Source organism: Embiotoca jacksoni, unplaced genomic scaffold (genome assembly GCF_022577435.1).
Source record: "Embiotoca jacksoni isolate LCO1_2020_lvr unplaced genomic scaffold, fEmbJac1.0.p SCAF_56, whole genome shotgun sequence".
In the NCBI taxonomy this organism is placed as follows: domain Eukaryota; kingdom Metazoa; phylum Chordata; class Actinopteri; family Embiotocidae; genus Embiotoca; species Embiotoca jacksoni.
In genome coordinates, this window is record NW_027185410.1 from 756178 (window position 1) to 769394 (window position 13217).

General features: G+C 40.6%; 1 protein-coding gene across 1 annotated transcript in view; it reads left to right on the top strand.

Annotated features, from left to right (window-relative positions):
• LOC138212509 (transmembrane channel-like protein 3) overlaps nt 1-13217 on the top strand; it is a 36147-nt gene that overhangs the window by 14703 nt on the left and 8227 nt on the right. The window contains exons 8-17 of the mRNA XM_069172916.1: nt 213-360; nt 457-500; nt 1757-1904; nt 4825-4934; nt 5017-5095; nt 7484-7750; nt 8570-8698; nt 9439-9506; nt 9924-10052; nt 12680-12790. Of these exons, the coding sequence (XP_069029017.1) occupies nt 213-360; nt 457-500; nt 1757-1904; nt 4825-4934; nt 5017-5095; nt 7484-7750; nt 8570-8698; nt 9439-9506; nt 9924-10052; nt 12680-12790 (1233 nt within the window). The remainder of the gene's footprint in view (nt 1-212; nt 361-456; nt 501-1756; nt 1905-4824; nt 4935-5016; nt 5096-7483; nt 7751-8569; nt 8699-9438; nt 9507-9923; nt 10053-12679; nt 12791-13217) is intronic.

The following is a 13217-nucleotide window of genomic DNA, read 5'->3' on the forward strand; positions in this document are numbered from 1 at the left end:
GACGAAGGATTCGGGTAATTAACGCTCGGAAGCTTCGGTTATTTAAATAATGATTGAAAAGTAAACAATTCACACCGACAGTTCCTGATGCAGTTTATTTATTAACACGACAACATCAGTGATGTTTTTGCCATTTTGAGACATTTCGTTCCTGGACGAGTACGTCAGATTCCTCCTGTGTAAAGTTTGGCTGAAACGTAATGCTCCTGCAGGATGGCCAAGAACTCCCGTCTGAGCCTGGCCAGCGCCTCCGATGAGAACTTTACCTTCTGCTGGAGAGTTTTCTGCGCGTGGGATTACCTGATCGGAAACCTGGAGGCCGCCGAGAGCAAAGGAGCCGCCATCGTCAACAACATCAGGGTCAGAGACACACAAGGACACACACACCAGAGACAGAGCTAGTCTGGAATTATATATCCCCAACACTTCAATCATGCTGAATGTTTTTCTGCACAGGAAGCCATTGTTGAGGAGCAGGAAAAGAAGAAGGATACCAGCCTGTAGGTGTCAGTCATCCATGCGTCTTGTTCTTCTATGTTTTCCCTTTTAATGATGCTCAAACCAGCTGATTTACAGCAGCCAGCATGGAAATATTCAACAGTTTCTATACACTGATGTGAACTCATTGTGATATAGAAGCTGAGTTTCTATATCACAATGAGTGATTTTAGTAAAGGACATCTCAGAATATACAGGTGGATGTGAGGGTGGAGGCGGGGTTTTTAAAAGTTCATTTCAACAATACGCAGCCGCTCCACAAATAAGAAATCGTGATCGCAATAATGAATGTGAATTCAAGCAAATTCTTTTTTTTTAATTCACATGATTTTTCCGCAAAAAACGTCATCAACAGAATCTGAGCTGAAAGTAATAAAACATAAAGTAAATATTTTTTAACAAAACTGACTTTATTAACAAAAGTAATTCCTCATTTCCAACCAGAAAGTTTCTGCTCCTGTTTTCTTCACCAAATAAAACTCTGTTCATCGGAGAAAAAACAGGAAGTGACGGGGTTTGTGGGAAATGTGTTCTTCACATTAAAATGATGTGATTAAATGTTTGTGATCAAAGGAAGTGATTCCATATTACTGGATGTTAAATGAGTTTTCTCCACACGTCCAGTTGTCAGAGACGTCTCTTTGTTTGTTTCATCCAGCAGGTCTATGTGTTGAATGAACATGAATTAAACAGCATCTAAAGCTCTTATTTTGAAAGGCTGATGTAGTCCTTGTTTCTATATTCCAGTCACAGACGGTCTGTTCTGGAAACATACGCAGCTTTTAGGACCTTTTAGGACCTTTTAGGAGCTTTTAGGAACTTTTATCTCCACGGTTCACTAAGTTCAATAAATACATAAATTATATCAGAACTAAAATATCTCTGATGTGCAGCATGATTAGTATCACAGGAAGTGATTACACCTTTATTCTTTTATCAGGTAGTGTTTTTAAAAAATATTTTTTTCTTTCTCGACCTGCAATTTTTTCTAATTTCAAATTTTACGCAAAAAAACTAAATTAAAACTCGACAAATTACATTGAAATTTTTTTGGGAAAATTCACCGCAAAATCAAACATTTTGGATCACAGCAATCACAAAAGAAATCCTGGAGGGACTAAGTCGTAGTGGCAGCAACAAAAGAGTGAGGCGGGCTGAGCGCGGATGGAAAGCGTGTGTTGGATGGACTGTATGTTGATGCTCTGAGACACTCTGAACCGTCTCCTGCTGCTCACCGCCGCCGTGTCTTTCTGTTCAGGGCGGTTCTGATCAGTCTGCGTATCCTGGCCAACATCCTGGTGCTGCTGTCGCTCGCCGGCAGCATCTACATCATCTACTTCGTGGTGGACCGCTCTCAGAAACTGGAGCAGGAGAAGCCGGAGCTGACGCTGTGGGAGAAGAATGAGGTAGAGGAGCTGAGCAGACATCATCATCATCATCATCATAAGCAGCATCATTAGTCGGATTAGATTACCCGTCATACAATACAGCTCCAAAGCACCGATGGAGGTGGAGGCTTGAAACAGATACGGTGGAGGACGAGCACTGAGTCAGTCAGTGACAGCTCATCGCTTCAGAGAGACGTAGTCGCCCTGAATCCTCTGCTGACCCACCAGATCCATCAATCCAGGACAACCTCATTCTCAGAGACAGATTTTGGTGCTGTGGAGCTCAACGATAACAACGGTCAACGGGCAGAGGCCGAAATAAACCCTGTGCTCTGAACCGCATACTATTTCCTTTAACTTTCAGTACGAACTGCAGCGTACAGTTTCTACTGTTGCATGTAGTATGTGTACAACTGTAACGTACGACTTTGACCCACAGTCGTACCCGCAGCGATCCATAGCGCGACGTTTAATATAAAAAGAAAAAGGATGCAATTTGGAACGACTTCCTTTTAATACCTCTTCTTCTTCTTCCTGTTGTGGGCGGAGCATCAGCGCCACCAACTGTCTCGGCGGCTCAGTCAATGTGACGTATCTTCCGCTGCAAAGGATTATGGGTCAGAACAGCCAGAGTATCATGCTGACCTGCAGACTGCAGATGTAGTAGAACATCCTGGTACTTTGGTATCCTACATTTAACATGCTACGTCTAACATACTACTTCTAACATACTACGTCGAACATGCTACGTCAAACATACTACGCCTAACATACTACCTCTAACATACTACCTCTAACATACTACGTCTAACATGCTACGTCAAACATACTACGCCTAACATACTACCTCTAACATACTACCTCTAACATACTACGTCTAACATACTATGTCTAACATGCTACCTCAAACATACTATGTCTAACATGCTACCTCTAACATACTACCTCTAACATACTACTTCTAACATACTACGTCGAACATACTACGTCAAACATACTACGTCTAACATACTACCTCTAACATACTACCTCTAACATACTACGTCTAACATGCTACGTCAAACATACTACGCCTAACATACTACCTCTAACATACTACCTCTAACATACTACGTCTAACATACTATGTCTAACATGCTACCTCAAACATACTATGTCTAACATGCTACCTCTAACATACTACCTCTAACATACTACTTCTAACATACTACGTCGAACATACTACGTCAAACATACTACGTCTAACATACTACCTCTAACATACTACCTCTAACATACTACGTCTAACATACTATGTCTAACATGCTACCTCAAACATACTATGTCTAACATGCTACCTCTAACATACTACCTCTAACATACTACTTCTAACATACTACGTCGAACATACTACGTCAAACATACTACGTCTAACATACTACCTCTAACATACTACCTCTAACATACTACGTCTAACATGCTACGTCAAACATACTATGCCTAACATACTACCTCTAACATACTACCTCTAACATACTACGTCTAACATACTATGTCTAACATGCTACCTCAAACATACTATGTCTAACATGCTACCTCTAACATACTACCTCTAACATACTACCTCTAACATGCTGCCTCTAACATACTACCTCTAACATGCTGCCTCTAACATACCATGTCTAACATGCTGCCTCTAACATACTACGTCTAACATACTACGTCTAACATGCTACATCAAACACACTACACCTAACATACTACCACTAACATACTACGTCTAACATACTACCTCTAACATGCTACGTCTAACATACTATGTCTAACATGCTACGTCTAACATACTATGTCTAACATACTACATCTAACATGCTACGTCTAACATACTATGTCTAACATACTACGTCTAACATACTATGTCTAACATGCTACGTCTAACATACTATGTCTAACATACTACCTCTAACATGCTACGTCTAACATACTATGTCTAACATGCTACGTCTAACATACTATGTCTAACATACTACGTCTAACATACTATGTCTAACATGCTACGTCTAACATACTATATCTAACGTACTACGTCTAACAGACTACGTCTAACATGCTGCCTCTAACATACTACGTCTAACATACTACGTCTAACATAGTGCCTCTAACATACTGCCTCTAACATGCTACCTCTAACATACTACCTCTAACATACTACGTCTAACATACTACATCTAAAGTACTACGTCTAACAGACTATGTCTAACATACTACGTCTAACATACTGCCTCTAACATACTGCCTCTAACATACTGCCTCTAACATGCTACCTCTAACATACTACGTATAACATACTACGTTTAACATACTACGTCTAACATGTTACGTCTAACATGCTGTGTACTGGGACGTACTAGATCTGTTTCTGGCGTACTTAATAATATGGTTGGTAGTTTGGAAACTGGAACGCACGGAAACTGTCTGCTGCCACTTCCAGCGTAGCCGTGCGTACGTCGTTACTATAGTAACCCATGCAGATAGGTCTGTCCTAAAGATCTGAAATAAATCTGACTGACTAAACACAGTTTTAGTCTTAAATTCTCCTTTAAATTCTGTTAAATTTAGAATAGAACAATTTACAATTAATGACAGTATCACATATATATATATATATATATATATATATATATATACATATAAATATATACACACACATATATATATGTATATATATATATAGAGTATCAAGTTGATGATACTGTTTACGTTCTGCTGTTTATATTCTTGTCAGACAGAGTGAGGAACATATTTCACTTCATCTGATCATCCACATAAAGACTTCCACATATTTATTGACCAAAGAGAGACAGAAGGAAATGTTTGTTGTGTTTTATAATGATGTTCAGTAGAATATTAGTCTTCCCAGTCCGTGACGTGTGTCCGTCCGTGTCCGTCCTCCCTCCAGGTGAGCGTGGTGGTTTCCCTCATCACCATGATCGCCCCGTCGGCCTTCGAGCTGGTGTCTCAGCTGGAGATGTACCACCCGAGGACCTCGCTGCGGTTCCAGCTGGCCCGGTACTCCGTCGCTGCCTCAGCACCGTCACACGTCCCGGGTCGGACCGCACGCTGACGTTTTCATGTTATTGTGTGTTCACAGAGTGCTTGTTTTGTACCTGGGGAATCTCTACAGCCTCATCATCGCCCTGCTGGATAAAGTCAACAGTATGAGCTCTGCTGTGAGTATTGGAGTTAACTTCTCTGTGTCATAAATAACATCATTCACATCATTCGAATTACAAACTGCTGGTTCACCTCACAGAGTTTTAGTTAACTTTCTGACTTTGATTTGTTGTGAGTATGATTTTCTTTCTGCTCGTCAAAAAATAAAAACATTAGAACGTGAAAAATATAACACGTGTGTTAAGAAATAATATCCCAGTTATTCTGTTTCATTGTACAACAAGTAGCTCTGCCCCAGAGGTCTGATTGGAACAAATCATCATGACATCACACCGTGCTCATCACTAGAAATATCACTCCACCTCCTCAGTGGGAAAATAGAATTAGAATAGAGTTTCATATACTATGTAATATAATGTAGTTTCTACTTGTTCTAGTTCTATTAAATGACCCATTTGGTGAAGTCGGGTCTCTTTTGGTCCTTTTTGGTCGCTCTGAGCACCCGTACCGTAACACCACAGATAGTCACGCACTTACAATCCTAGAGGAGGCTAGCTGGACCGGTTTGGTTTGAACACATGACACGGAGCTAAAATGTTAAAAACACAGGAGTCCATGGATATCTTTGTTCATCAGATATCTTTGTTCATCTGATATCTTAGTTCATCAGATATCTTTGTTCATCGCATATCTTTGTTCATCACATATCTTTGTTCATCAGATATCTTTGTTCATCAGATATCTTTGTTCATCACATATCTTTGTTCATCAGATATCTTAGTTCATCAGATATCTTTGTTCATCAGATATCTTTGTTCATCACATATCTTTGTTCATCAGATATCTTTGTTCATCAGATATCTTTGTTCATCACATATCTTTGTTCATCACATATCTTTGTTCATCAGATATCTTTGTTCCAACCAGACTGAGCTGGCTGAGCAGTTTAGTGTTTCTGTTCTGTATTTATTCAGTTGGAGTTGGAAAGTTGATTGTTTTCCAGTTGTTAGACATACCCCATGTGTTGCCATGGAAACAGATCACACATAAAAGTTTTATATTTTGAGTGAATTGCTCCACAATATGAAAACATTTACATTACATATTCTCCTTAGTTGGTAACTTGTACAATCACAATGTTACACTGGAGGGTGTTTTAACATCATAATTGGTGCGACAGTGATGCATTCAGGACCGAGGCGCTCGCCAATAATGACGTTAAAACATCACTCTCCAGTGTCATATTGCTTCATCATCACACCTGACTGGAAAGAGTTTTTAGAGGAGCTGTTTCTTGGAGAAAGTGTACAGACTTTCTGCACGGCACAATATGAGCATTTGCAAGTCAGAAAATGACCTTTATGTGACCTTTGACCTGTTAATTCAGATCAGATGGTGATGAAGAAGGGCTGTTGTTGCTAACACTGACACTGATACGTCAGAACATGAAGTGTCCTCAGTTTGTTTTATAGAATTGGACAGTAAATACATAATAGTACATAAAACTACAAATCACTGAAGCCATTTCACTCATATTATGATGTTTTGATGCATATTATTAAAGCTCAGGCTTGTTTTACAAAACTAAGATAAGGGATACAAAACTTTTTCAAGTGACATGTTTCTCCTAATTGCATGAAAATCTGAGCATTCAAAGGTGCATTTGGCATTGAAACAATATTCTCACGTCTTCATTATTTTCAAATCGCAGGTAAATTAATTACAGATCATGTGTGTGTGCATTTGTGTGCACACATTTACACACACACACACACACACACACACACACACACACACACAGAGAAAGTGATGTTTGTCATTTTCATGGTGAATAATGAGTAACATTTACTTCCTCTGCTCACTTTTAAGGCATTAATGTGTCCAACTGATAATTAGAGCCATTAACTCCTTGAATTATAGAGTTATGACAGTTTTAAGATCTGTGGTCGCTAAATGTTTATTTTTAAGAAACTACGCATTCAGTCGGTCCACTTCTGTCTGACACCTGTTGAGCTCCTGAATTAAAGCTGTTGCTTTATCTGTGAATCTGTGATCGACCTCGTGGTCTTTTGAAGACGGCCGTGAATGCGCATTTATCCGGATGAATTACACCTGGCTTGAAGCAGCCGCAGCTGATCAGCCAGGCTTGGTAGCTGTGAAGCAGCTGAAGCCAGGGTGCAGTGACGGCTCGGTCCAGCCTGGCTTTACTCTGTTATCTGGATATCTGCATTCTGCTTTTGTGAAACAGGCCGTTGGAGTCAGGCATTGCTAGCTCAGCATAAAAGTAGCCGAGGAAAGAAGAATTATTTACTTAAATTGATATGCAAATAAGTGACAAACTGGAACTATGTTTGAAGAAAGTCAACTAATGAGAGGAATGTGGATCATAAAGTTCGGATAACCGTGAAATATGTTGAACTGGCCGTGTTGTATTCGTCTCCCAGATCCCAGTGAGTCCCAGTAACTGGACCGATTCCAGCTCCTTCCTGGCCACCATCTCTCAGCCGGAGGCGGACAGTCCCTCCACCCTGGTGTCGGACATCTCCGTCTCTGAGCATCACAACACTACCATAGCAACCATCGCCACGGTGCTGGAGGTTACCAACAGCAGTCGGAGCAGCTCGGTGGCGGCCGTCTTCAACCGGACGGCTCTGTTTGAGAAGAACACGCGCTCTCAGCAGGACCCCTGCTGGGAGACATACGTCGGACAGGTTCTCAACTCTGATTGGTTCAAACTTCACTTCCAGGGGGCGTATTTCATCTTTCTGCTTCTCCTTTAGTAGGAAGACATCCAAAACTGTTAGAAAAGACAAACAAGTTCAGACTGAGGATGCATTTATGATTCAGGACTGCACCTACTTTTTTGGTGGCTTTGAAGAGATTGATATATAAAATGAAGGGCCATAAATTGGTCATTATTAGAGATATTTAATTACATTAGTTGTCCTAAATCATAATGCAAATTACAGATATTTGCTGATCAGCAGTAGAAGCAAACTGCAGACGAGGATGTTCTTCCTTTAGCCGGTATCTGGAAAATATCAAACTGATCTTTTCAACCTGAATGACTTCTGGGAACCGCCGAAGTTATTATAATTCATCTTGACGTAAACATGAATGTCTTTACATCATTGCCATTACATTTAATGAACATGTATCTGATAGTTGCCAGAAAAGAATCTTTCTGGACCAAAGTGTCTCTTTCTGTCGATCTGTCACCGACAAAATGAAACGCTGTAACATTTATTCACATGACTGAGCTCCACCAAACCAGCAGAATAAATGTATTTTATGCGATCAGTAACAAATTAATACGAAACACCAACGTATAGTTGGTGAGCCGCCGGTTCGGGACCGCTGTCATAAAGCGTTATTACTCTGTACTATGTTGTTGTTTTGCAGAGATCACTGCTAAAGACATTTCTGACGAGCTCATCTTAATCAGACACAATCTGTGTGTGTGTGTGTGTGTGTGTGTGTGTGTGTGTGTGTGTGTGTGTGTGTGTGTGTGTGTGTGTGTGTGTGTCCAGGAGATGCTAAAGCTGTCCATCATCGACATGATCTTCACGGTGGCCAGCATCCTGCTCATTGACTTCATCAGAGGTCTGGTGGTTCGCTACCTCAGCGACTGCTGCTGTTGGGATCTGGAGAGCAAGTTTGTGAGTTGTTCTCAAGTTTCGTCTTTTAAAACTGGTGAACTGACCTCTGCTGCAACCAGCAAAACATTGCAGCAGGTTTGTGGCCAAGAAATAGTCCAACACGTCAGTCACAAATGGTGAATTTGTGTTGGTGGCGTGAACACATTAGATTTAACATGAACAGGAGGCTTTGAGGTGCTGCACAGGGTGAAAGAGCTGCTGGAACACGTTTACCACTTCTTACTGAATATGTATTCACACAGATGCTGTATTATATTAACTTTTATTTGCAGAGGTTCAGACTGTCTCTTCCACTCTGATGCATGGAGGGCAATTAACTGTCATTTGTGGTGCTCAATGCAGTGAAAAAACTTTCTCCCCATAAATGATCCCTTTAAATGTGAATCAAATCACTTTCTTTGTGTATAACATCATCAAACAACTCTGTGTCAGCTTCTTCTACTATTTTACTGAAGCTTTATGATGTTTACATTGTGTAAAATATTTCAACCGTAACACTCATGAGGCCTCATACAACAATATTCCTATATTCTTGTCCTAAAACTAACCTTTTTGTCTTTGTTTGTTCAGATGAGTGTTTCAGCTCAGGTTTACTCATCAGCACACATTTCTTCAATGTTTTTTTTTTTTTTTAACAAAGCTGAATTAACTTCTCCTTTAACTAAAAATCCACAATCTACTTTTCATTTAAAAAAAAAAGTTTAACACAACATCACATACTTTTTTCTGTCTCTTCTCAGCCTGAATACGGAGAATTCAAAATAGCTGAGAATGTACTGCACCTCATTTATAACCAAGGGATGATCTGGTGAGTCTGAAAAACTATTGATATTATTTTATATTTCCAATAAGATGGGCCCTAACTCAGAGCGGGTAGTGTGGCTGTGGCCGACCGGTCTCCGTGACCCCGTTTTAAGGACTGTGACTCCTCTATAATCTCTCCATCACACCTCTGAGCACGCCGCACCGTATTTTCTCAACTAATTTCAGAAACGTCACCGTGCAGCAATAAACATAATGAAGGGAAACAAAGACTCACCGGTGTAATGCCTTTTATATGGGCTGTGACCCCAGTGGCAGTGTGTATCTGTGTGTGTGTGTGTGTGTGTGTGTGTGTGTGTGTGTGTGTGTGTGTGTGTGTGTGTGTGTGTGTGTGTGTGTGTGTGTGTGTGTGTGTGTGTGTGTGTGTGTGTGTGTTACTAAGGTCTCTCTCCGGTTCCTCCAGGATGGGAGCGTTTTTCTCTCCGTGTCTTCCCGCCTTCAACGTGTTGAAGCTGATCGGTCTGATGTACCTGAGGAGCTGGGCCGTCCTCACCTGCAACGTCCCCCATCAGCAGGTGTTCAGGGCCTCCAGGTCCGACACACACGCACACACACGCACATACACACACGCAGACACACACACACACACACACACACACACACACGCAGACACACCCACACACACACACACACACACACACGCACACACTTGATTCTTACTCTGCAAGCTTTTTTTTTTGCCTTTTATTTAATTTTTCTGATATCAAGAATTACATTATAACATTAAAATATCATTACTATGAGAATGAAAAATGAAGCACACGCTCTGATAATGGTATTAGTCTAAACTTTGACCACAGAAGAATCACAGATATCAATCATTTTTCTCCACACCTACAACTATTTATAGTTCTGGTCCTCAGCTACGATCATATAATTGGTGCGAGTGGATGGAAGTCAGGCGATATATAAACCCGTTTCCAAAAAACTTGGGCCGTTGTGTAAAATGTAAATAAAAACAGAACGTGACAATTTGAAAATAGACCAAAGAAAATATAAAATGTTAAAACTGAGAATTTGTATTGTTTATGAAAAATAGGTGGTTATTTAGAATCTGATGGCAGCAACACATCTCAAAAAAGTTGTACAAAATGTTTATATGTACAGAAATATCTACAAATATAGATTTTAATGTAAGTAAATGCAAGTTTGTTGTAATATTACAAAATGTTTTGTTTTAATACTTAACCATAGTAAACAGTCGAGAGCATCCTGTCAGCTTTGGTTTTAAATAGAAGAGGTGGATTAAGTATGCTTTAAGTTTCCAATGAACACAATCATGTTTTTAGGATATTATATCTTGCAACACTTATAGTAACTTCATACTCTTAACATTGGGACTTTTGTTTCTCATATTATTACAACTTTGTTCTCTTTTCTTTTTGCTATCAGTGCCTGTGATGTTTTTGTGCCGTACATATAGAAATATAATTCCAGTAGCTTAAAAAGAGATCGATAAATAAAGTTATGTGGACGTATTTCATCTCACGCACACTCAGAACAAAAGGAAACATGAGTTTCTGTGTAGATTTTTGAGCTTTGCAGTTTGATGAAGATGAAACTGCATCATCTCTCTGCTCTTATTACACTCGACCACTAATGAGCTTCCAGCTATCTTTCTCCACCCTTTTCATTTCTCAGCTCTGTTTTGATGGTGACAAACCAGTGTGTAGTCCTACAGTACAGTATATGTACCCTCCCTCCCCCACACACGCACACACAGTTACACACTGTTACACACAGTTACACACAGTTACACACAGGGCGGAGGCACTTGTCCCACTGTGATTTATGTAACGACGCTGTGATTGCCTCTTTCAGTCCTTATCAGTCACTCCCAGATGTGGTGAAAAATCCAAGCAGCAACACACACACACACACACACACACACACACACACACACACACACACACACACACACACACACACACACACACACACACACACACACACGCACACACACGCACACGGAGACAGTCCATTACACACAGATTACCACTCCACAGCTGAGAGAACATTTCATGCGGGAGCCATTAAACTCTGCCGACGGAGCTTCACACTGACATGTGTGCAATAAGAATTTTTTTTCCTGCTCATAATTATTGAGATCTGAGACACTTGAAATATCGGCAGTATTTCTGTTCGTGATAGTTTGGATTTCTGTCTCTGCATCATTAAGGTAGACTGGCGTTCCCGGCCTCAGACCGTAACTGCTGCAAATATAATGGAAGAATTGTTTAACACACAGTGTGTAATCAAAGCTGAATGCTGTCTTACACGGATGCACCATGACAGGATGGTAACCTTGTTCACAATAAATGTCACCGTTTGAGTAAAGATCACAGGCTAGATATAAAAGAGTTTGTATCTTCAGGTCTGTAAAATGGTTCTGATCCAGAAGTGTCTTCAGCTGCAATACCAGCGAGTGCCACTAGAGGTCGGCTCCAAAAAGCCTCCGGCTCCATAGACTCCCATTCAACTTCTCTCATCAAATCCAAAGTAAATAAAATGTGTCCATCAGTTATCTCGGTGTTGTTAGCTAAAGTCACTCCTTCTTATTAGTTTTCTGGAGGTCCATCTGAAAATAATCCCTCATTCATTAGAAAAGAAGATTCAAGAAGACCTGTTTTTGGGGGCGTGTCTGTTTGATTGACAGGCCTGTGGTGCAGTCAGGTTACAGCTATCGGTGGGCGGGACGTAGTATCGTCAGGTTTCCAATCAGATTGGTCAGATCCACCTCTGGCTCCTCCCCCAGTTTGTCCAAATATGGTCACTTCCTGCTCCGCTTTAAATTAATACACATTGTGTTTTTGCACCAGATTTTGCGTCACTCAACAGTGTCAGAGCTCCAATTTTAGTTTTACACTAAAGTAAAACGTTTTGCTGTGAATCGTGGGAACTACCAGTGAAATGTTGGAGTCCCTCTTCCTTCTTCACCTGCTGTAACCATGACAGCGCTGTCAGGAGACATTGTGATCATGGTCGCTGGCTGCTAAAGGAAGCTAACGTGGACTTCTACTGTCTGACATGGTTTTGTTGTTGCAGTCAGTCAATGCAGCAGAGCTGAACTGTTTCACATTCACTTTCATTTCTGCTGCATGTCGCTGAACTGTTCGGCAGATTTCTCTTTTAACACACCCATTTGATCTTCTTTTTTAGATCAAATAACTTCTACCTGGCCATGCTGCTTTTCATGCTGTTTCTGTGTATGCTGCCCACCATCTTCGCCATAGTGAGATACAGACCGTCGCAGCACTGCGGACCGTTCAGGTAAACGCAGTTTCAAACACCTGTACTGGTTTGAGGGAAAACTTCGACCAAATCCTGATTCTGTCTTTTTACTACGAGGAGAATCGAAGACAGATGAGCTTTCTTCTGACTGCAGCGATGGACAAACAAGGAATGTTGCAAAAATACATCTCACCACTTGTGTTTATTCCAAATTCCTTCATAATATGTTCTATATGATTAAAAATCTCTGGAGGCACAAGGGATCATGGGTAAAATATGAACACACACCTCTATCATCTCCACTGCTACTGCTCTATACAGAATGTTTTACCTTCTTTTTGAATGTGTTTTTAAACACGATGTGTCCTCACGTCATGAGTTGTATGTTGTTTCTGATGCCACCTCTCAGCTTGGCTATGAAAGCATGATATTTGTGTTTGGATTTGACAGTGTGGGTGATGTCCAC